This window comes from Spermophilus citellus (genome assembly GCF_964194105.1).
Source record: "Spermophilus citellus genome assembly, chromosome: 4".
Classification (NCBI taxonomy): Eukaryota; Metazoa; Chordata; class Mammalia; order Rodentia; family Sciuridae; genus Spermophilus; species Spermophilus citellus.
The window spans coordinates 109,394,971-109,420,226 of record NC_138185.1 but is presented as its reverse complement, the minus strand read 5'-3'; the positions used below and the strand labels follow the sequence as shown (position 1 = coordinate 109,420,226).

General features: G+C 40.2%; 1 protein-coding gene across 8 annotated transcripts in view; it reads right to left on the bottom strand.

The window, feature by feature from the left end:
- Positions 1-24,700, bottom strand: part of PARP6 (poly(ADP-ribose) polymerase family member 6) — a 29,606-nt gene extending 4,906 nt beyond the window's left edge. Inside the window, exons 1-21 of one of the 8 annotated variants that reach the window (XR_014021690.1) lie at positions 24,572-24,700; positions 23,004-23,265; positions 21,730-21,784; positions 21,396-21,561; positions 21,104-21,298; positions 20,392-20,469; positions 19,583-19,677; positions 18,881-18,941; positions 18,556-18,646; positions 18,043-18,109; positions 14,170-14,319; positions 12,885-13,095; positions 12,345-12,398; positions 10,559-10,654; positions 9,873-9,965; positions 8,836-8,961; positions 7,262-7,327; positions 6,260-6,327; positions 3,887-3,935; positions 3,537-3,649; positions 2,752-2,824 (exon numbers count right to left, since the gene is read on the bottom strand). Coding sequence is in view for 1 of the 8 variants with exons in the window: in XM_081292105.1 (XP_081148231.1) it covers positions 1,985-2,054; positions 2,752-2,824; positions 3,537-3,649; positions 3,887-3,935; positions 6,260-6,327; positions 7,262-7,327; positions 8,836-8,961; positions 9,873-9,965; positions 10,559-10,654; positions 12,345-12,398; positions 12,885-13,095; positions 14,170-14,319; positions 18,043-18,109; positions 18,556-18,646; positions 18,881-18,941; positions 19,583-19,677; positions 20,392-20,469; positions 21,104-21,106 (1,564 nt within the window). In the remaining 7 variants the exon portion in view is untranslated. The other 7 variants (XM_081292105.1, XR_014021691.1, XR_014021692.1 and 4 more) reach the window with 7 other exon arrangements.
- Between the last annotated feature and the right edge of the window lie 556 nt (positions 24,701-25,256).

Below are 25,256 nucleotides of genomic sequence, written 5' to 3'. Positions count from 1 at the left end.
CTATCTGGGAACTTGACATGATGGTGCACACCTGTGATCCCACCAATTCGGGAGACTGGGGCAGGAGAACCCAAGTTTGAGGCCAGTGGTAGAGCGCCCCTGGGTTTAAGCCTCAGCACTACAAAAACGAAGAGCAAGAACAGAGGAAGAATAGCAGGAATAAGAGAAAGAGGAAAAGGAGAAAGAGGAGAAGGAGGAAGAAAAGGAAGAAGAGAAAAAGTAGGAAGAAGAAGAGGAAGGAGCTGGGGTTGTGGCTTAGTGGTATAGTGCTTGTCTTGCTCATGTGAGGCACTGGGTTTGATCCTCAGCACCACATATAAATAAAAAAAGGTATTGTGTCCATCTATAACTGAAAAACAAAGAAAGAATTTTTAAAAAGAGGAGGAAGAGGGATAGCAGGAAGAAGAGGAAAAAGAAGAAGGTAGAGAAAGAGGAGGATAATGAAAGAAAAAAACTATCTGGAATTTGGAGGTATAGGTCTGTGCAATCTGGAATTTGGAGGTATAGGTCTGTGCATAATGGAGACCCTGGGAAGGAAGGGAGGGAGGGAGGGAGGGAGGGAGGAAGGAAGGAAGGCAGGCAAAAATCTAGGCTTGGTGTGTGTTTCTTTTTTGAGGAAAAATGTAAACTTCTTCTATAGTTTTATGGCCACTCAGGCTTTTGATTTCTTTTTGAGTCAATTTTATTGTTATATTTTTCTAGGAGTTCATCTTTTTTGTCAGTTGTCAAATTATTGATATAAAGTTTACAGAATTTGTTTTGCAGTGATGGGTGCCAAACTCAGGACTTCATGCATGCTAGGCAAACACTATACCACTGAGCTATACCCCAAGTCTTTTTATTTTATTTTGGGACAGGGTCTTGCTAAATTGCCAAGTCTGGCCTTGAACTTGGAATCCTCCTGCCTCAAACTCCAGAGTAGCTGGGATTAAAGGTGTGTACCACCATGCCCAACTCACAATTCTCTTATTAGCTTTTAAAATTGTTATATCTAGAATTATATTACTTTTCTGTTCGCAATATTTATTTGTGCTCCTAAATTCTAAGTAGCCTATGTACTGTATCTGCTTTATCTCATTGATTTTGGTTTTTACCTACATCATCTCCTTTCTTCTTCTTTGACTTACTCAGTTGTTACAAGAGTTTTCCAGTTCTGAGATTCTGGTCATTTATTTTCTGACCTTTACAATTGTTATAATCACTGTAGGATACTAAATAATAATCTACAAAGAATCTAAAGAATCTAGTACAACTGCCTTCATACAGTTGACATGTAACTACACGAAAGCCATCCTTTATCCAGAGATTATACTGATCAAGAACAAAAGCAAAAAAAAAAAAAAAAAAAAAGGAACAAAAGCAGTCTGAAAAGGAACTGAGACATGAACCAGGAAGGCTAAGAATTCTAAGTCATATTCTTTTTCCCATCTCTGAGCTAGACAACTCTGGACTCATTTCTTCACCACACTCTAGACCTCATTCATGTCTAACCTTTGGAATAACATACTTCTTTTTCTTGTAGTCAATGTATATTATGAACAATGTTTGATTATGAACAAACTTTTAAAAAGTGGTTGACAAAACAAGGTCTCCAGAAATATAAGCCAATGAAAAGAATTCAAGCCTTTGGGTATATTCACACATAAAGTCACATGCACAAATGCATACAATTCACAATTGCCAACATGAAAACTATGGTCTACAAAAACCCTTGTTTCACTTCCCATCTATTCCTTAACCCATTCTGAGGGCCCAAGTTCCTACAATTAATAAAACTACCATTTTTAACAATATCTGACCTCACCTCAAATAGAATTTAAAGTTCTAATGAGAGAAAGTAGAGACAGACTATGTGTCCATGATTGAGGAGAGAGCTGACATAGACCAAATATCCACAATGGGGAAGAAGATGACAGCACAGATCATGTTGTCACAAATGGATACAATGTAAATAGAGTCAAGGTGGCCAGAGAGTATTTCTTACCTGAGTATCCAAAGGAAATACTGGAGATGGGGCTCAGGTAGATGCCTTTGCCATAGGCTGCTCCATGCAGCTTGCAGGGAAACACCAGGATGAACATATGAGCCTGGGCCCTCCCATGGCTATATATTAGGCATCCACAAGGCTTATCCAGACCTCTGTCCCTCCATCTACCTTCTCATACATTCAAATTAACAGTAGGCACCTACTCTTATAAAACTGATAGGTTGAAAAGTGGATTTAGATTAAACTGTTTGCCTATTATATATTAAATATTAATGTCTTGGTGAGTGGGGAGTGGTAGAGTCACTGAGTCCCTCAAAATCCACAGTCCTATCCCCAAGCCTTGGCATACAGGCAGATTCCAACAGGAATTATAGAAGAGGTCGCCAGGAGGAGGAACAACAACCACTCTCTGAAGTTTCTCAGGGTAAAGAAACAAGTCTTCATATCAATTCCTAAATAGCCACATAAATAGAGAAGTTCTATCTAATGTGAATCTATCGCAGTGGCTGAAACCAGCAATTCCACATCCCTAACTATATGTATATTCTCATTCCCAAAACCACCAAAAAATACAACCCAACTTCAAATAGACAATAGCCACGTTCATTCTATACATACAATTCCAACTTCCCCTCTAAGGAAGCTCCCCAGACTAAGCTTCAGGATGTGGAGGCAAAAACATCTGAGTATTCTAGAGCAGCCTTCCCCAAAACTTAGTGGGGTAGGTAGAGATGGAGAGAAAAAAGAAAGAGACACAGCCTCACCTGCAGTTTGGTGTAGGATGCATTGACTAGCCCATTGCGCAGGATTGAATGCCAGTTCTCAATGTGGGACCCACTGCAAAGCAGGGTAGAATATATGATTCTTTGTGGCATAAGTTTTCCAGAGCATTTTCAGGAGTGCCATCCCCACCCATGGTTACCCACATGAAACATTAAGACTGGCACAAACACACCTAGAGATGGACATGCACATGGATACAGTCATAGGCAAGTAGATGTATGTTTGTGGTTAAACACTGTATCTGCATTTCCCGTCCTATCCTCTCTTCTGGCCTTCAGCTAATCACATCCTAACTCTCAATACTGAACTGCTGATTCAACATTTTCACTTGCCTATTTTCCTGATAATTCAAATTCAACAAATTTATCTCAAACCCATCAAACTTATTACTAATTCCAAATGGGCCTTCCAGTCCAGACTACTTTAAGAACACTACCACTCCCTCTAAATTAGCTTTTACACTTTCTTTCTTTCTTCCATCCTGCAATTAGGCATAAATTGTGGATTTCCTTTCAAAGTTTTGAAATCTATCACCCCTTCCATTTGGTTCCTTCAACTATGTCATTTTATAAGTATCATTTCTCTTCAACTATATCATAAACAAGTTGATAACATAACCATGTCACGTTTCATTTTATCCTCTACAGCATCTACCAGCATTTAATGAATATTTGCTAACTAGTTGAGGGACACAGGTAATATAAATTCATACCTCAAAGGCACCCCCACCCCCGGCCCACTGCTGCCCACCCTCCACCCTCCTCACTGGAAGGCAAAGGTGCTGCCATAGAGCTTCTTGGCGGTCCGGAACCGAGCCTCCTTGGCAGGAGGGCTGCTCAGCAGGAGGAACTGGTGTGAGGTGTGCATGAACTTCAGCTGCTGCCCAGGGTGGGGGTGCGGTCAGGAAAACAGAGCAGAAATGGAGATCAGGGAGGGAAGGGTTGGGGATAGGGAACAAATTAGGCTTAAACTGACCCCAAACAAAGGAAATATGATTAGGTCCAAAGATTATGTTGACATACAGAGCCAATATGGCTAATGTGATCAGCTGGCTTGGAACCCCTGCTGCCCCTTCACCACAAATTTGAAGGGTTTAGAGGAAGAATGATCACTTACCCTGCTGAGAGGTAGTTTGACAATGTGTGACCTGTTGCTAGAGATGATCCTGGGAAGAAACAGAGAAAAAAGGAAAAGGATAGAATAAGTATAGGGTTAGGTTATCCTGAACAGTCTTCCTTTGACCCTAGGAGAACAAGCAAGAATTACAGCATTGTCTGAATTGTGTGATAAATCCAGGTCACTATCTGAATATTCCTTTTGAGTGACAATGCTCATGTATAAAATTTTAAAAGGGAACCTACTGTCCAGAGAACAGTTAGTTATTGGGAGTTAAACAATGGATAAAGAAAGGAAAGGGTATGAAATAGGTCACTACATCCAGGGAGAGAAAAGGATGGAACAAAAGGAATCCTACAAGAAGTCACCTATTTTTATAAAATAGAAAAAGAAAAAAAAAGGGAACTAAAAGGAGAGACCTGAATTAGGAATGGTGACAACTTAAACCAGAGATTTAGTCTCAGAACTGGGTCTCAGGAGCCATCTTGCCTGAGCTCAGAAAAGGCTGAAGACTCTCAGAGATGGAGAAAATGAAAAGAAAGTTACGAACTAAATTGGAGAAAGAAACAAAATAAACTAGAATGAACTTCCTGAGAAGTCAAGGACAGACTAGGCTGTACACAGGCTGTACTCAGAACAGGAGAGGACAAAGGCATAAAATATTGAGGTCTCAGCAAGACAGCACTCTCCTACAGTGAATACAGTTTGTTTATTGTGCCTCATCCATATACTTGTGATGTCAGCCCTATGCCTGGGCAATCATTTTTATTCTTATTTAAAATTTTTTTTCAGTTACAGATGGACACAATACTTTTATTTATTTATTTTTTATGTGGTGCTGAGGATCAAACCCAGTGCCTAACATTAGCTAGGCAAGCATTCTATCACTGAGCCCCAACCCCAGCCCCCAGAGCAATCTTTTTGGCAAAAGGGAGGAAGCTGTTGCACTGAGAAGAACTGATGTCAAAGGTTGACTAGTAAGAGAAAGGCAAGCAAGAAAAAGAAAGCTGTCTAGAAAACAAAACAGAAATCATGGTCAGGGAGGGCAGGCAGTAGGAATATTCAGAATCTTTGCTAATAGAAGTGAATAACAACAGTACCTCAGACTCTAGACATTCAATATCAGGGAACATACCAGGACAAGGAAAGAAGACAGGATAGACAGACCTCTCAGGATGCACAGGAAACTTAGCTGACTAATAAGTCAGCTAATTCCTATGTGCAAGGAACACTCAAAAACCTATCAGTAACGACAATATTTAATAAAAATGCATTGAAAATTGCCAAGTGTAGATTTTAAGTGTTACCACCATAAAAAATAACTATGTGAGGTAATGGGTATGGTAACTGGCTCTACTGAGACACTCCACAATGCATACCTATTTCAAAACATCATGTTTTTTTTTTTTTTTTTTTAAAGAGAGAGTGAGAGAGGGGGACAGAGAGAGAGAGAGAATTTTAACATTTACTTATTCTTAGTTCTTGGCGGACACAACATCTTCATTTGTATGTGGTGCTGAGGATCGAACCCGGGCCGCATGCACGCTAGGCGAGCACGCTACCACTTGAGCCACATCACCAGCCCCTCAAAACATCATGTTTTTATGAGAAACATACAATTTTTTTTTTGTCAATTAAAAATTAGCCAGGGCTGGGATTGTGGCTCAGTGGTGGAGCACCTGCCTAGCACATGCAGGGCACTGGGTTCAATACTCAGAATCATAAATAAATAAATAAATGTATGTATATATGTATGTATGTATTTATGTTAAAAAAAAAAAAAAAGCCAGGTATAGCTGAGCACACTTTAATTCAAGTGACTCAGGGGGCTGAGGCAAAAGGAGCAAAAGTTTGAGGGCAGCCTCAGCAACTTAGTGAGACTCTGTCTCAAAATGTAAACAGTTTTTTTTTTTTTTTTTTTTAAAAGGGCTGGGGATGTAGCTCAGTGGTAAAGCATCTCTGGGTTCAAACTCCAGTACCAAAACAAACAAACCAAAAAAAAAAAAAAAAAAAAAAATTAAGAAAACAAATCTTTTGGGAAACATTTTTTTTTTTTTTTTTTTTTTTTTTTGGGTACTGGGGATTAAACCCAGGGCCTTATGCATGTGAGGCAAGCACTCTACCAACTGAGCTATATCCCCAGCCTAGGAAACATGGAACACTAAAAAAAGAATTTGTGAACTCTATGTAGGATCTAAATTTCTGTCAGGGCATGATATGTCAATAGCAAAACTCAAAAAAAAAAAAAAAAAATCCATACTGCCTAAAACCTTGTGAAGAATACTGAAACCACCTTTAAGGGGTGCAGGCTCTATATCTAAAACCTTCCCCCTTCTCTATTGCCCCAAGAAGGGTGAACCACTCTATCCATACCATTGCAGGAGAGGATGAGCCAAGGGGTCCAGCTTGTCCATCTGCTTCTTGATTTCCAAATATGAGCCCTGTAAGACAATTATCATAAGATTATCTCCCAGGAGAGATGGGAGCCCTCCCACTTTCCATAGACTGACATCAGAACCCAGGGCAACGGTATTGAACGCCACATAGAGAAAGAGGACATGGGGGTTCCCACCCTCAAGGAGCCCCAGTCAGATTAGGAAGACTCAAAAATAAATATGAAAATGACTGAAGATGCTTACAAAACAACATGCAGGTGGGTCTCCCTCATTTTATGCAATTCCTACAGCCCTAAAAAGCTGATTGTAAATCAAAAAATAAATAAAATCAATGTCCCAGAAAGATTAGGCTAAGGAATCCTGTAGTAAATCTTTACATAAAGCAAAGTCATTCTGATAAGTAAATCATCCCTCCTAAGTGTACATTCTGTGTTAATCTCAACTGTGATATATAGGATTTGCTGAGAAGAGGCCCACCTGTAAATGTGAGAACAAATGAATGTCTATTCATGCAGAGACTGCAGACGAGGGGTGGGGAAATCTGGTGAGGAACAGCCTTGAGTCAAAGGATGGTCACTGCTCCATGTGGCTGCCCCACCCCTGGAAGGACAGAAGATGTAGGCCCCTGGGTCTAGTTCCTTACCTCCAAGCCCCCCTCCTCACCCTCCCAACCTTGGGCAGAGTTCTTTCCCTTATTTCTCTAATTCTCTAAGAATTTTCAAAAAACATTAATTTTGAACAACTTGTGAGGATTTAACAGCAAAGATAAAGATTGAGAAAGACATTAGGAGTGAAAAGAGTAAAGAGTAAGAGAGCTAATAAAACACAGAACAAGAATTGGGAAGGTTACAGAAGAAATAGCAGAAAAAATACATGAATTTAAGTAGCTTCTCTAAATCTTCACCCCCACTCCCATGAATTATACAAACAGAATAGGGCACTTAAACTGGGCAGGCAGAGAACATAGAGAGCAGAATACCTGGGTCATCTCCCGGATGGACATTACACTATCCAGAGCTTTCTGAAGCCGCTCATAATTCTTCTTCTGTAGAGAATCAATGGGAAGAAAAGAATCAGATGAAGAAAAGTAGAGGAGAGAGAAAAGCATAGAAAATCAAAGTAGGATGTACAAAGACCTCTAAGAGGGCTTAAGGAAACAGACTTGTATGCTATAGAATGAATACAAGTTTAATGTCAGTTCTGGAATCACATGCTAGTTCAAAATAACAGGGTGACTTAACCTCTTAGAATCTTAGTATCCCTGCTTAAAAATGATGGCTTTTCAGTTGTGTGTGTATTTTGCTTTTTTTTTTTTTTTTTAAATTTTGTAGTGCTACGGAAACCCTTTACCACCAAGCAAAACCTCCAGCCCCTATTTGCAAATAAAAATAGCAATCCCTACTACCCGTACAGAAATGTTTTGAGAATTAAATAATGTATGTAGAGAAACTAGTATAGTGCCTGACAAAGTAATGATAGTAACAGTGATAAATTGTCATATATATATGTATATATATTTTTAATATTTATTTATTTATTTTAGTTTTCGGCAGACACAACATCTTTGTATGTGGTGCTGAAAATCGAACCTGGGCCGCACACATGCCAGGCAAGAGCACTACCGCTTGAGCCACATCCCCAGCCCCTGTCTTATATATTTGTGATGGTTAATTTTATGAGTCAACTTGACTAGACCATGGGGTCTAGACACTTGATCAAACAGGATTTCTGGGTATGTGAGGGTAGTTCAGATTAACATTTGAATCAGTAGACTGAGTAAAGCAGACTGACCTTCCTAATGTGGATCTCAATCAGGTAACTAAAGACTTGAAAAGGCTAAAACAAAAAGGCTAACCTTTCCCCACTCCACAAATTGAATAATAGTGTAATCATCCTGTTTGAATTGGAATAACAATCTTTCCTGCCTTTAGATTTGAACTACAAAATGGCTTCTTCTTCAGTCTGATCACTCTCAGGCCTCTGGTCTAGGACGGCAACTATACATGTGACAGGTTTTTTTTGAGTCTCCAGCATGCTGACTATGGATGTTGGGACTTCTCAGTCTCTGTAATTATGTGAGGCAATTCCTTATAATAAATTTCTCTCTTTCATTCTCTTATTATATATATTTATATTAGGTTCTCTCTGGAGAATCCTAATATGGTACTTTACATACATTATCTCTCATTTTTATGACAATCCACAAAGTAAATACTATCCACTTTTATAGGTAAGAAAACATTAATGCCATCCTTGACACCATTCAACTAGAGAGCACCAGAACTTCAAATAAAATCCATGTCTGTCTGGCTCCAAAGTTTATAAAATTCTTCCCATAATAATTTAACTAATATGAATTCTTCTCCCCTTCTTCTGATGAACTCAGCTGACACAGCTAAACTTTAGGATTCAAGAGTTCCCAAGAAACAGCTGTTCCATTTCTTCTGTCCCTTATCCAAGCTGTTGTATATGCCGGAATGGCAGTCTATAGTCTCCCACTATCTCTTATTATTTCTGTTATTTATCCCTGACTTTCTCCCCAAGCAACTGTACCTTAGGGTTAAAGGCCAGAGTCTTGGGATCAGTGGGGTCCACCACGGAGGGGTAAGGCTCAAAGATGATACTCTTTCTAGGGGATTCCAAAGCTGCCCTACACATGGCCACCAGCAGATCCACCACCTTAGGGCAAAGAAAAAAGGGGCAAAGCTTAAACAATTGCTCAGTTCTTGAAGTCCATGGCATCTAACATTTCTCTATTCTGTTCTTTTTAAAAACATATTTTTCTGCTGTCTTAATTAGAAAATGCAATCTGATTATATAGATTTAAGTAATAAAAATATGAAAAAATTCAAGTAATAACAAAGTTTTGATTAAAGATAAATATCATCCACCCACAAACAAATCTCATTTCCTCACAAGTAAATACTAATTAAGTTTGATGTAGATCCTTCCAGATATTTATTACTATGTAAATAGTTTTTTCTTTTTTTTTTTCTTTTTTTTTTTTTTTAAAGAGAGAGTGTGAGAGAGAGAGAGAGAGAGAGAGAGAGAGAGAGAGAATTTTTAATATTTATTTTCTAGTTCTCGGCGGACACAACATCTTTGTTGGTATGTGGTGCTGAGGATCGAACCCGGGCCGCATGCATGCCAGGCAAGCGCTACCGAGTTTTTTCTTTTCATTTTTTTTTTGTGCTGAAGATTGAACCCAGGACCTCATGAATGCCAAGCATGAGCAACTCCTGAGCTCAATCAATCCTCCTGACTCCACTTCCCAAGCAGCTGAGACTGAATACAAGCACATATTACCATGCCTAGCTTTATATTTACTTTTTTATATAACTATATGTTACATCTTTCTATCCATAAATAATAAGTATAGAGTATTTCTACTATAAGGGCATACCATAATTTCTTTAACTGAATTTTGTATAGTTGGTGTTGTATTCATTTTTTCTTATAAACTTTATAACTTAGTGAACATCCTTACATAAGAAATCATTTTTGGAGGTTAAATTCCAAGGAGTAAAATTGCTGGGTTCCCTTGACTTTCCTGATCCCAATTCCTCAGCTGCTTTTCCCTCTCCTCATACCTCAGCTCCAGTAGCCACCTCCTCTGCAGCTCCAGACATGACTCCCAGTGTGTAGAAGGAGAAGACACACAATTCACGAGTACAGACAGCTGGCTGAATGAACATATTAAACGATACAATATAGGTGTAAGTTATGCAATGAGAAAATGTAAGGAGAGACAGGTCTGACCCTAGACCACTGCAGAATAAGGTAGAAATTTGGGGTCCTTTGTATCAGGAGAAAACCATCAAAAAGTATTATATCTATTTAAAATGCCTTACTAAAAAGTTTGAGAGTTAAGTCATCTACCTATGAACCCATTCTTTGACCTGTCAGGTAGTCAGATAATTCTTCCAAGTTTCCATGACACTGTTTGTATCTCTTCTATACATTTAACATATATTATGATATATAATTGACTATTCACCCATCTAGACTTGGGAGTACCAGAGGATAGTATTGTATCCACTCATCTTGTCAATATCTGATTCCTATTTTTAAATGTTGCATGGGAACTATTTCCTCAAGGTCATTATCATATCCTCATCTCTCCAAACATGATTAGACTTCTTTTCTGAGAAAAGCAATTCTAGAGTCTCTGGGGACAGAATCCCTTCTTTACCATAGGCTCAGGAAGAAAAGAGAGATGAGAAGTAAATGAAGGGGTCTTGGTGGAGGAAAAAGGTCACAGGGTAGGAGCCTATACCTTAAGCATGGAACCATTTTGGAAGACATGCTGCTCATCACACACCACACAGTACTCATTCAATGTTGGAATCCTCTGCTCTGCATATTTCATGATCTGGAGAGAGAACAGATGTCTACATATTTTAGAGGTTCACACACAAGTATAGAAAAATTTTTTTAGATGCAGGAAATAATTTACGCTTCATTCTAGCTATTCTCCTTCCTTCCAGCCATTTGCCTAAAGCAGAATCAATTCTTGGGCATTGCACTTATTTCAACTGATGCCTCTACTTCAGAGCTAAATCTGTATATTATTATAAAAATAAAACCTGTCATGACCTTTGAGTCCTGAGTTAATAACTGACTTCTACTTCTTAGTATCAAATGTAACTATGGAAGGCAGTTAATCTATGCCTTCATTTATAAAGTAAGATATTATTCACCTCATCGGCTTATTGCAAAAAGTAAGGTTATCTTCATGAAAGCATTTCATAAGCATAAGCAAGTGCTAATTAAACTAGTAACAGCAGATGTACTCACTACAGACTGCCCTTTAGTATAGGTGAGTATTCAATCCAAGATCAGATTGCAAGGGAAAAGACACTTCAACTACCTAGACAATTAGCCAATTCATTGGTCAAAATCACCAACAAAATTCTGTGCTGGGTTCAGGCTTGGTCACATATGCCTTTAATCCCAGCAACCTGGGAAACTTTGAGACAGGAGGATTACAAGTTTGAGGCCAGCTTCAGCAACTTAGGGCAGCTCTCAGCAAGTTAGCAAGACCTTGTCTCAAAATAAACATAAAAATGTGCTGGGGCTGTAGCTTAGTAGTAGAGCACCCCTGGGTTAAATCCCCAGTACACACCCCTCAAAACTAAATAAAAAGAAAAAAGAATTCTGTGCTGGGAAGGTAGTACAAATTAAGAATTCATGCAGAAATATCCTAATATGTTTTTCCTAGCAATGCCTTAACATACTGTTTGTGAATAAATGAAGTTGTCCCATTTCACATGAGCTGGTAACAGAGATGGAAGGGGTTTTACTAATTCATTTAATGCAGGTTTTTTTAAATGCCTACTATGTACTCACCTCTGTAAAAGGTCTCTTTGATATGTTATCAAGAAAGATTGTCTCAGATGCTAGACTCCAATAGGGGAGATGTGGTATGTCAACAAAATTCCTTACAATGGTATGTGACATATGGTATGTGACACAGAGATGTTACATAAAACAAAAAGGATCATGCAATGGAGTAATGAAGATTATAAGGAAAAGACACTTGATTGCAACAGGCAGACATGGGGAGGAAGGCCAGTGGAAGGAATAACATGAAAAAAGTAACAGAGATATAAAAGTGAAAGCTCAAAGAAGTAAAGAGATTTTTTAAAGATGTAAATGATCAGCATTGGCTTAGCAGTGAAAAAGATCTTTAAGGAAACTGAAGATCACTTAAGCAAGGGATTTGGGGACTGCAAGAAAAATTAGTGTCAATACCTCTCTTAATACTTTATATACTTAAAATCCACAGTACATTTGTACCCGATCCTAAGTGTTCCCAATAATTCTGTAAGTTTTTTGTTTGTTTGTTTTAGTCCTAATATTGGGGATTAAACCCATGCTGAGAATACATGAGGTTGGGAACTATATCTTCTCTCTTTATCCATTCAATACTTATTAGTATAGTTCTGGGAACAAAGCAACTCAGGAAATATTTAACTGACTAAAAGAGCAGTGCGATCTTAGGGGATCATATGGTCAGACAATAAGTAAGATGTTTGGACTGAAGCTTTAGACCTAATTACCTGGACAAGGAATCCATACTCCAGAGTGGGAATGTTCTTGCAGTGACCACTGACCTGGTGGAAGTAAAAGACAAGACCTCATAAATCTTTTATGAAGCAGGGGCCTCTAAAGACCTCACTGACCCATCACCTAGGATTTTCCTAAAATTACTAAGTCCTATTTCAAAAAAAGCAAGCTCAAAGCTGGAGAGTTTTTTTTTAAGACATTTTTTGCCAAAGATTCTAGACTAGTGTTAACTCATCTTTAATCCTTTCCAAAGTAGATGGAACAGATCAGTATAGAAGTTAACTACCAAGTTAACCACAGTCTAATAAAATCAAACATGACTTGCCCATCTACAGTCTCTCTCTGGTTTATGGCCTACTACCAGAGAAGGCAGTCAGACAGTTTAGATCTAAGTTTCAACTATTAAAAAAATGTGTTCCATTCTACTCACTCATAATACATTAATAACCCCAACCCATTTTGAAAAGCTACACTCCCACATTTCCAATCCCACCCTCCTGATACCCAAGTCAAATCCTCCCCAGCCCATGTACCAAAGGAGAGGTCCGTGCTGGGGGAGGGAGGCCCACGTGCTGAGGGCACAGGAGACCTGCCTGAGGGCTGGGAGGGTAGCCAAACACCTCCACTTTGGGGTTCTTCATGGTACAGGAGATGGAACGATTCATGAGGCGCCCAACTCGTAGCTCTGGTACACCCAGTTTGCCTTTCAGCATGGAGTCCTGTATGATGGGGAAACTGGGAGACCTGGAGAGTGAAGGTAAAAAGAACTGATAAAAATGAAGACTCAGTATGAACCCCAGAAGGGGACTGGAGAGAAGTAGGTCCTAGGCCAAAAGTCTAAGCCAAAGACAAAAAACTCAAAAAGGGGTACATTCCACTGGATCCACTGTGAGAAAAAGTGGATCACACTATTGGATTTATATATTTTGGTACTGGGGATTGAACCCAGGGGCATTCTACCACTGAGTTACACTCAAAATCTTTTTATTTTTGAGACAGGGTCTTGATAAATTGCTGAAGCTGCTTCAAACTTGCAATTCTCCTGTCTCAGGCTCCCAAATGGCTGAATGGCATGCACCACCACACCAACTAAATAAATTGATTTGTACGTCATTACCTGTACCTTTTTCAGATTGGGACATGGAAGGGAGGTAAAGGCAAAGCCTAGGCATTAACACCAGGTCTGAAACAATCCCTTGGAGAGGAGACCTGTTCATTTACTCTCTGTCATAAAAGAGAAGGATTAAGTGCTACACACTGGCAAGAAGTAGTTGTATCCTGAAGAGCTTAATATTAACTATCTGACTGTCAATAATGGTGCCTGAGAAGCTACAAACCTAGGTTTGTGTCTGCCTTTGGGAAGATCAGAAGATAACCAAGAAGGAAACAATGTATATCTAGGGTCAAAGAATGGAGCAATATTTATTTCCAGCCTAGATAATAAATCAATGGGCCCTTGCATAAGAGCAAGGAGTTGGTGCCTATTCCATAACTCTGCCTCCTTAGGACAGGGAATAAGGATAAGAACCAAAGGAAGACAAGATGGAAAGATCAGCATGCACATCTCCAAATATATTACCATGAGCTCAGAATTATTGTATTTTACATACAGGATGAGGTTTGAACATTGGACTAGGAACAGAAGAGTAAAGACACAAAGGGGACAAAACCATGTGAGTGGTATTAGTAGTTAAAGGTACAGAATTTGGAGGACCAAGAAAGAGGACAGAAAAAATTAATTCATGTATTCCAGAAGATGGGAATGAGGCTAAGACAAGACTGAGGTGATTACAGATGATTAGCTAAGGGGGTTCTTACTTGGGGATGGGTGAGAAGATGCTGAGGCCAGCTCGGAACTTCTTGATGGTACCACTTGCCTTGAACCAACTGTGCCTCTTCTCCTGCTGGGTCTTCAAGAAATCGTTGCTCAGATGTTTCCATTGTTGGGATGTGAACATACCCAGGATCCTGAAGAATCAAAGAGAACAGGTTTAGGCAAGATCAGGCAAAGGAGAAGGTCAAGAAATACGAAATAGGCAAGGCAAATAATCTAATTCCAAAGACTGCAAAACTAATTGTGATAGGGGAATGTGTGCTTGAACACCCGCCTTGAGGTGACCTTAGCACATGGAAATTACTATCTTAAATGCCATCCTAAATGAGGCGCCCAACTCGTAGCTCTGGTTCACCCAGTTTGCCTTTCAGCATGGAGTCCTGTATGATGGGGAAATGGGAGACCTGGAGAGTGAAGGTAAAAAGAACTGATAAAAATGAAGACTCAGTATGAACCCCAGAAGGGGACTGGAGAGAAGTAGGTCCTAGGCCAAAAGTCTAAGCCAAAGACAAAAAACTCAAAAAAGGGGTACATTCCACTGGATCCACTGTGAGAAAAAGTAGATCATAGTACACTCTCCCATTGACTATGTAAATAGATCATAAAAATTCTGAAATGCTTTTTGCACTTTCACGGAGATCTCAAAGGTGAGCCTTCAAAGGCTGTGAACCTGAAATTTACTGCCAAGAATGACTATATTGAAACCAGAACAGAGATGGGAGGACAGAAGTAAGTACCACACTCTGCCTTGTGAATAGTGAAGAAAAGAACTAGGAACATAAAAGATACTGACATTGTTAGATGAAAAATTACATCCCGGGCTGGGGTTGTGGCTCAGTGGTACAGTGCTTGCCTAGCATGTGTGAGACCCTGGGTTCGATCCTCAGCATCACATAAAAATAAAATGAAGATATTGTGTCCAGCTAAAAAAATAAATATTAAAAAAAAAAACCACTACACCCCCAAATTTACAGTTTCCAGAAAGGTGGCACATGCCTGTAATACCAGCAACCTGGAAGACTGAGGCAGGAGGATCACAATTTGAGTCCAGAATCATGACTTCACAAGACCCTGTCTCAAAATCAAATTTAAAAAGACTAGGAATTTAGTGGCTAGAATATGTGAGGTCCCAGGTTTAATCCGAAGTATTTCAAATAAAGAAATACTATAATTATAGTTTCCAACTCCCAGACTTGTCAGTCCTTTCACTTGTCCTTGAACAGTTTTATCATTTCTGATACAATATAATTACTCAAATTCTCAAGTTTCTAATTTCAACTAAAGCCAACAATCTCTTTCCCTTCTAATTAGAGAAAGCCATCAGATATCAGCTCCTTTAATTTTTCTAATCCTATTATAATACCTATTTCCACCCTGACCTCAATCCCTCCACTCTCTGGACCAAAGTGACATCCTGTTTAAGACAATTTCTCTATTTGTGCTCTATCTCAGCCCCTTCTTGCCTTTTTAGGAACCTCAATCTATCAATCATTCCTGTCTCTTGTTGGTTCCTTTCCCAAAGATTACAAAAAATTTCAACTTTCTGTACCTCAGTCTAAGTATCTCACACTTTTCCCCTTCTAAACTCATCTAAATTTCCCAATTCATAATTATTGTTTCTACTTTCTTGCCAATCATTCAATTCTCAAATTACTGTGGTTCCTACCTCACCATTCCATTAAAATTGTTCTCATTGTTAAGCTAAATCAAATAGAAACTTCAAAATTCTCCTCTTAACAGATCTTCACTGGCATCTGACCCTCGATAAAGAAGTTGTCTTGCCTTGTCTTCTGTGATACCATTCTTCTCTGACCTACCTTTAGTGTTTCTTCTTTCTCTGGGGTTTCCTGGGTATTCTGTCTAGGTGTTAAAAGGTATATAACCTTTGATTCTATTTTCTTTTCTATCATGTTCTCCCTTTAGCTATCTCATATTCACTGGTTTTAATTTCTATCCACACGCTGATGACTATCTTCAACCCTAACCTCTCCTATACATAACAAACTGTACTTCATATACACACTGTATATGAGCCATCTCCATTTTCGTATCCTAAAGTTACCTTTAATATCTTTAAAATTGGATTATCACCTGAGCATAGTGGCACACATCTATAATCCCAGTGGCTCAGGAGACTGAGGCAGGAAGATCATGAGTTCAAAGCCAGCTTCAGCAACTTAGCAATGCTCTGAGCAACTTTGTGAGACTGCCTCAAAATAAAATATAAAGGCCTGGGACTGTGACTCAGTAGTTAAGTGCCCTGGGTTCAATACCCAGTTTCAAAAAGAAACTGGTGGTTGGCGGGGGTATCTATTCTCATGCTACAAATCTGCTATTTTCTTTTCCTTGTGGTGTTGGAGGCCTGAGCCAGGCATGTACTAGGAAAGTGCATTACCACCAAGTTACATCCTAGTCCATGCTCCTCTTCTTATATCCCTATTTAAATTGGTGGCATCACAATTTACCTAGACAGGAGGGCTGGAAATCTAAAGTAATTTTCCACTCCTTGGCTCTTGCAAATGTATACAAAATATCTAAGCCCAGTCTTATTGACTTATACCCCCAAAATCATTCTGTTTCATCTTCATTCTTGCAATTCTTTTTTTTTTTGTTGTTCACTTACTAGTAAGAATTGAACTTAGGGACTTAAGCCTAGGCAAGTGCTCTACCCATTGAACCGGCTCTCACTTCTATTCTAATATACAGACATATTTTAGCTCAGCCCTTCATCATTTCATGTCTAAGGGTATATAAAAGCTTCATACTAAACTAGTTCTGGTCCCACTATAAAGTTACCAGAATACTTTTTCTGAAATTTAATCTGACCATGTCCTTTTTTTAAGTTACATGAAGTTGGCCTCAAACTTGCAATCCTAGGGCTGGGGATGTGGCTCAAGCGGTAGGGCGCTCGCCTGGCATGCGTGCGGCCCGGGTTCGATCCTCAGCACCTTGTACAAAGATGTTGTGTCCGCCGAAAACTAAAAAATAAATATTAAAAAAAAATTCTCTCTCTCTCTCTCTCTCCTCTCTCACTCTCTCTTTAAAAAAAAAAACTTGCAATCCTACAAGTAAAAATTTTAAAAGGGCATAAAAAAAACACACACATTCACACTAATAAAACATTGAATTTGTACAAAAAAAAAAACCAAAAAAACAAAAAACCAAACTTGAGATTTTCCTGCCTCACTGAGAATACAGATATGTGCCACCATGCCTGACTTTTCTTTAAATACTACTCCTTAACTTCCAGGAATTCTCAAGGTCTGATACCCAAGAACCATAGGCTCCCTTTTACAACCATAAATAATGCTACCAAAATTTGTTTCTTAGTTTTTTCTGGGCTTATTTCAAAAGGGTATTTTTAAAAAGGAAACATTCGATCCAAGGGTCTGTCCATGCACATGTGTTGCTAAAGTTTACATTTTTGATGTCCCCCAAAAGTCTATGTGTTGAAGGTCTGGTCCCAGCTTATGGCACTATTGAAAAATGTGACCTTTATAAAGTAAGGCCTAGTGGGAGGAAGTTAGGGTCAGAGGGTATGCCCTGAAGGGGACATTGAAACGCTAGACCTTCACTTTCTATTTCTTTATTTCCTTCTCCACCATTGGGTGAACAGGCCTCTTCTACCATGTACTCCCACCATGCTGTACTATGCTACCACAGGCCCAAAGCAACAGATCCAAGCAATCATGGACTGAAATCTTTAACACTCTATGCCAAAATAAATTTTTCCTACTTTCAAAGTGAATATCTCAGGTGTCTTACCACAGATACAAAAAGCTGACTAACACATGTGTCCATCTCTCTTTCCCTCACATATCCATGACCAAAAAAAAAAAAAAAATCAAATTTCTTACTTTTTCAACTGAAGACCCAGTCCAAACCCTTCCTTATTCGATGGCTGGAAAACCTCAATTGATGGTTCTGCAAAGAGAAGAGAAAGTTCCTAGTGTATACATATCTCTATCCTCCTTGGAGTTTAAAGCCATAGTTCAGTGGAATAGTTTCCTCACAGTCTAAAAACAGTAGCTACTGCATATTCTAAATAATAATGTGGAAGAGAAAAACTTCTGAGGTAGATAGATTGTGGAAGCTCTCTAATCAATTTCAAATATTCTCAGTAGGAAATTGAAGGAAAGGGAAGAATAAATGATATCTTAGAACTAGAAAACAATTTCATTAAATGCCAAGAAGGCCTTTAAGGGATAGCTGTCAAGAAGACATCAATGACATGAAACTGAAAATTCCCTATCAATAGCTGTAGATTGAGCCCAAGGGCCTTACTCCTAGATTTTTTCTACTTCAGTTAACTTAGAACTTTAGATTAGACCACACTCAGAGTACCCGCTTGCCCAAATCACTGCTTTTACCTGGTCCATCAAGGTACTGGGAGAGAGAAAATCTCAGCCTTAACACAATAGGTTCTGTCCGGAGGACCTTCCAGGCTGTAGATACTTCCTCCTAAAAGAATAAGGGAAAATTTCCAGTTTACAATTGGAATGGACTTGAAGTTTCCCCTATGCAACACATACATGCACATGACAGTACACACCACTGTCTGCTGATGGTCTAGGAAAGACAGAGATGAAGAACCTGTGCTCCAAATACAGCACTCAGGAACAAGACTCCTGGCCTACATGACAAAATCCACAAGTCCAGATAGACATGTTGTTGGCAGGTACTAGCACCACTTACATCGAGGAAGCTGATGTTGATGTGGAGATCAATGTCCACGTCATCGATAGTTCCATATTCTCTACAGAGATACAGGCAACCACAGGTGAGTCTCATTAAAGGAGAAAGAAAGGAACAGAAACTGAGACAGAAGGAGAACTGAACTGGGGACAGGGGAGAGGAAAGGCTAGAAGACAGTCTGTATATAGGGTCTTAGCTGGATGATCTCAAGCCACTTATATGATCAGGGCTTTCTCTAGGACAGAAACTCTTACATCAAAAGTAAAATTAATGACTTTCAGGAATTTAGGATAAGAATAAATTTATTTACTTATTATTATTATCGTTGTTGTTGTTGTTTTGGCCATACTGAAGATTAAACCCACAAGCACCTAGCCCTTTTTATTTTTATGGTATTATTATTTTTGAGACACTGTCTCACTAAGCAACTAAGGCTGACCTTGAACTTGCATTCCTCCTGCTTTAGCCTTCCCAGTAGCTGGGATTGTAGGTGCCCCTGGCTAAGAAGGAACTTCTAAGAAAAGTAGTTAGTAAAACTACCAATACCTCCTGTTAGCCAAGCATCAGTATTTTGGGCAAATTTTATCATTAAGCTCACCATTTATCCCCTTATCACAACATAAAAAGAAAACAAACCTTTAGCCTTTTAACAACTCAGAAATAAGTGACTTGCTCCCCTGCCATCCTGAAGTAGAGTCCTACCTGATGGATACAGAGTTCTCACTGTAGATCTCCTTCACAGCTTCAATGTCTGCATCAAGCTGTGGGTGTCGATACAGGTCAGCTGCACAGCTCCCCTAAGACAGCAGCAAAAAATGTAGGGTGGTAGGAGGGGTGGAAAAGGATATATAAACAGGGACAGACAGACAAAAATAAAAAGAACATGAAGATACACCAGAAACAGAGGGATACAAACAGCAGCAGTACAGGGAAGCGAAAGCTACTTATATAAAGGATGGTGGCCCTAGCTAGAGATTTTATTGATAAATTCCTTCCTCCTACATCACCACTTTAAGGAAGTTTCTGAAGACCAAATGTAGGCCTTTCTTGAGGAGTTCACATCCTTTAAATCTTTAGCTTTTCCTCTCAGGCACTGACCTGCTAAAACTCAGATAGGCTAAAGGGTACAGATTTTAACTCAAGTAAGTTCTATCTGAAGAGCGTTCTGAAAGTGTGAGCATTTTTGCTCAAGAGTGTGTCCTTTTAAGACTTGACCCTAATGAATAATCCTCACTGGCTAGTGAAATAAGTTAAAAAAAAAAAAAATAGTTCCTAAGAAAATACATATGGCTTTCATTTACAGAGGATGTAGTTTATTCTGTAACAGGTATAAGTCCCAGCCTAGGGTAGCAAAGACATGGGATAAGCTCTGACAAGACCACAATTAGACCATACCAACATTATATCCTCATCTCATCACTGCTCCAGGACAACTTCTTTCAATCTTGATGTATCCAGAGAATAAAATCAAGACCACCCAACACTGAATATTATAAAGAATATAACCTCACCTGAACTCCATAGAGAAATTCCTCTGATTCATTATCTCCTTCTGAATCATCATCATTCCAGAACTGGCCTTTGATGTCCTAATGATGAGAAATAAAGATACAATTATTTCTTAAGTTCCTTTCATTCCATGGAATATGGTGGAGTGACAGAACAGGAAAAGGTTCCTTAGGGTAGAATAACTAAAGCCTTAATCCCATTACACTTTTTGCCTCACCCTTTACCAAGTCTATCTCTTCCTGAATCTGATCATATCCAAGGCATAGCTCTAACTTGAGAAAGAAAACAGTGAGGAATTTTGGCCTTCTTAACTCTCCGTATGATCAAGGCTCTGGTAGCCAATGAGGGAGAGACACAAAAGACTTCAATGATAAAGTTGATTTCTAAGTATATCTGGATTGTAGTATAAGCTGGCCTCTTCTGGATCATTACCCAAGGAAGCACCCAAGTATACATAAGCTCTCTTATCTCATTATTCTGTTTCTATCTCTTAATATATTTAACTCACCCCTTTTACCCTAAGAAAACACATAAACACACAGACACTTCTCCCCCAAGTAATACTATTTCCTGCCCCTTCTCCTTTATTTAACTTCAGATACCACACTCTTCCAAAAGGGCAAGAGAGAAAATACTGGGGAAAGACAAAGTCAGCACATTGTCTCATCTACCCACTGGATGATTAGTTGGAAGTAGTAAGGAGTCAGTTCTCACCATTGGGTCAGTAGGTCACACACACTCCCAGGTCAGTGCTAGGCAGCACCCCTCCATACCACCAACTGAACCCAGGCCAACGAGATGGGCATTTAGGAGGCCACAAAGGGAGATAAGGGAGGGAGGTGATGTTAGAAGCAACTGAAGATCTGCTGGGGATATCAGACTCTGCTACTGTGGTAACAGGTCACTGTTCTGTGGAAAGCATATAACAACTAGTTACATCACCACTTAATAGCTAGATGGCTTATACACAGGTACACTTTTATTACATGTAAAGAGATATACTTACATGTATACACATTCACTTTTGTATGTCCTTCTTTAAAGGTAATGAACAATGCCAGGTACAGTGGTACAGGCCTGTGATCCCAGCGACTTGAGAGGCTGAAGCAGAAGGATCACAAGTTTGAAGCCAGTCTCAGCAATGTGATGAGCCCTAAGCAACTTAGTGAGACCTACATCAAAATAAAAATAAAAAGGGCTGGGGATGCCAGGCACAGTGGTGCATGCCTTTAATCCCAGCAGCTAGGGAAGCTGAGGAAGGAAGATTCCAAGTTCAAAGCCAACCTCAACAACCCTAAGCAACTTAGTGAGACTCTGTCTCAAAAAAAAAAAAAAAACACCTTTAAAAAGGGCTAGGGTTGTGGTTCAGTGGTTAAGTGCTCCTGGGTTCAATCCCTGGAACCAAAAATAAAATGAAATAAAGATAGTGAACCATGAAAACACTATACAAACATAAGGTACTGCCATTAAATTCAAACGGTAGAGCTGGGATTGGAACAAGGATCTATTCTACTTCATAATGCTACAATAACCTCAAAGCCAAATGTGATGATGGCAGATCAAATGTTTATGCTATCCTGTCTAACCAGTTCATTTTTAAATATTCTTCACCATACCAATCCTCACCACAATTAAGAACCAGAATCACTCTTTTTCTCTGTCATTTCTCCTTAGTGAGCCATTATGTTTTTTAAAACATCAATATTGCTATAAGCCATTATTCAACAATCATATCTAACAAAGTCCTCAACAATACTGAACGTCCTCAAATAAACATGGTCTGAATTGTTATGGCCAAAATAATGGCCTGGGATCATCCTGGAACCTAGTCCCCAAATAAAAAATCCATAATGATCCCAACAAATGCATTAAAAAAAAAAACACTAACCCCTAACCTTTTCTCCTGCTTGTTTCTACTCCTAAAGACCTCTAACTGTATACCAAGCAACTTTTTGCCCCACTAAAGACTCCCCATGCAGCAGGGAAAAACAAAACAAAACATCTGTTAAACTATGAAGGGTTAAATGGTAGATAGCAAAGCTACCCTAACAACTGCCTAAAAAACTTCTGTTGCCTCTGCTGTTCCCTTTCAATGCACATATCCACATTCTGCTCAAAGGTCACCTTGACTATCCTATATAAAATAGCAACAATTCAACATATACTAGCACTATTTCTCTTCTCCCAAAATACTTACTACAGTCTAGCATACATTTATCTCCCATCAGAATGTAAGTTCTATGGCATAGATTTTTTTTTTTTTTAGGGAGGGAGGGAGGGAGAGAGAGAGAGAATTTTAATATTTATTGTTTAGTTTTCGGCGGACACAACATCTTTGTTTGTATGTGGTGCTGAGGATCGAACCCGGGCTGCCCGCATGCCAGGCGAGTGCGCTACGGCATGAGCCACATCCCCAGCCCCCTATGACATAGATTTTAACTGTTTTCACTATGTTCTTAGTTCCTTAACATATTAACCGAATAATGAGCTCTCTGCTCTATAACTAAGTCAAACAAGACATTCATACAATAACCTAAACCACCTCCATGCATAGGCAAAAATCATTTAAAAAAACCCCCCCAAAACAGATTTTAAACAGCAAGACTTCATTCACCTTCAAGAGCAGCTGAGAACCAGAATATGAAGATCTGGGGCTGGGCTTGTGAAATTTGAAAATAAACAGTCAAGCATTGATCTGGATGATCACAGAGGAATAAAGAGGGAGGCACTAATGTTCAGGCTGGGTTGTCTTGGGGGATGAGTGGTAAGATGATGGCCACACAGGCCAGAAGTAGTAACTTTTTCAGGGTCTTTATCACTGTAGAAGTCAAGAAAAACTCAGCATCTCTCCAAAGGCTGTTGCTGCTCAGCGTCTACTGCTTTCACAAGGAGGAAAAAAAAAAAAAGTTCAGGGCAGAGAGTTTTTCCTGTCCAAAAAGAGACGTTCAGAAATTACTGGCACTTTCAAACCAGGCTAACGTAGTGAAAGGGACTTCTACTGTCTATTCTCAATACCATTCTCAGAGAGGTGAGTGGGTTTAAGAACTAGAGAGTATAGCCACATAAGGCCCTGAGATAGATCCCCAAGACAAAAAAAAAAAAAAGAAAACATGCAGAGTGGGGGCAGGGGGGAAGCAGGTGGTAGGTCACAGAATTCACAGATCATTTTAATAGAATTCATAGAATCATTTAAATAAGAAATAAGGTTGAAAGTTTACCTAGTTCAAAGCTTTCATGTTATCAGAGACACTCAGGTATATGGAAGTCATACAACTTGCTTAAGGTTAGGAGTATAGGTGAACTATATCATTTGACAAGTCCAAATTACATCCAATATTCATGTGATGAGACTATAATTAATTGAGGGAGTTGTTCATGAATTCAGTCTTTTTTATTGAAATGATAAAATAAAGAGGGAGTATTTCACAAGAAGTTGGGCCAAATATAGACTATATGAAGAATGCCCAAAGAAAGGTGTTGTTAACTTTAGTGTTTATTTTGAATGATGACAACTACCATGGAATGCTTTATGTATTTCCATGGGAATAAACCAACTGTAAATAAGCCTCAAGTCTGGATCACAAAGGTCTTTTTCCCTAGGTTCATGGGGATCTTCTACGCCTAGTCAGAGAAGCTTCTGATCTCCTCATTTAAACTCTGGGCCTGACTCCCAACTTTGTGGTCTTGGGCAAGTAAAAAAACCAAAAAACAAAAAAAAAACTCCCTTCTATACTGAGGGTTCCAGTCTCAGAAAGGCTAGGCCATTAAACAAAGAGCGAAGAGAAGAGCCAGGGAGTGGCGATTCCCGCAGGACAGCGCAACCCCAGGTACCCGGCGGAAGGAGAGAACGCGGCTGGTCCTGAAAACACCCTGCCACCCGCACTTCTAGGGCAGGCCCTAGGGCCTCCCTTGAGGCAGCGGTTACAGTTCTCCGGGTTTCCTCTGAAGCCCCAGACACCCAACCCCTGCCTTCCCAAGAAAGCTCTGGCCGCTTCTGTGGTTCAGCCGCCCGGCCTGAGCGAAGCCTAAGTCTAGGAGCCACCCTCAGAACCACCTGGTCCAAACCCCTCATTTCATCCCCCGCCGCCGAGGCGGGGCGGACCCCACACCCTTCCAGCGGTCTGGCCGCCCCGCCCCGTCCCCGTGGTGGCCGCCCCACAGGCCAGCCTCGCGAGTACTCACGGCGACCCCGGGCCGCGCGCGGCCGCCGCTGAGGGGACGAGCGGCCCGGGACGCCCCGCGGGGGCGGAGCGGCGGGCCAAGGGGCGGGGACCAGGCCGGGCGGGCGAGGTCGCGCACCCCCACGCCTAGTCGTTCCGTCACGGGTGCGCTGGGCCACTCTGCGCACGCTCGCGCCGCGACAACCGCGATCACGTGTCTCTCTCCTGACCAACCGCCGCGCGGCCGGCAGCCGGGCGCGCCTCCGCTCCGGACGCCAGTATCAGGGCGCTTGCCCAATAGTAGCTAGTTGGGAGGGGTACGGAGCGAGAAGGTGGTGCCTGCGCAGTGGGTTGGTGAGTGGAGAAAGAAGAGAGGCTCCGGGAAGTGGGCGGAGTGCTCTCCAAAGGAGGAATATTTGCGTTTGGCTCCCTCTGTGGTTCGGAGGAATGCGCAGGTAAGGCAATCCACCTGCTTGCTGGGAGGGATCCTCCTTACTGAACGCTGGGAGTTGGCCCACAGAGGCCTAGAGCCCCGTCCTCTCCCCAGGTATTACTGACTCCAAGAATCTCTTTAGAAAGTGAGAGTCAAATATCTTAGACTCTTTTAATTCTTACAGTTTGACTAATTTGTTCCCCTGGTAGCTTCAGTATGGAAAGTACCCTGACCTTCTAAGTTAAGGTAGGTTCAAAGCCTGGTTTCAGCACTT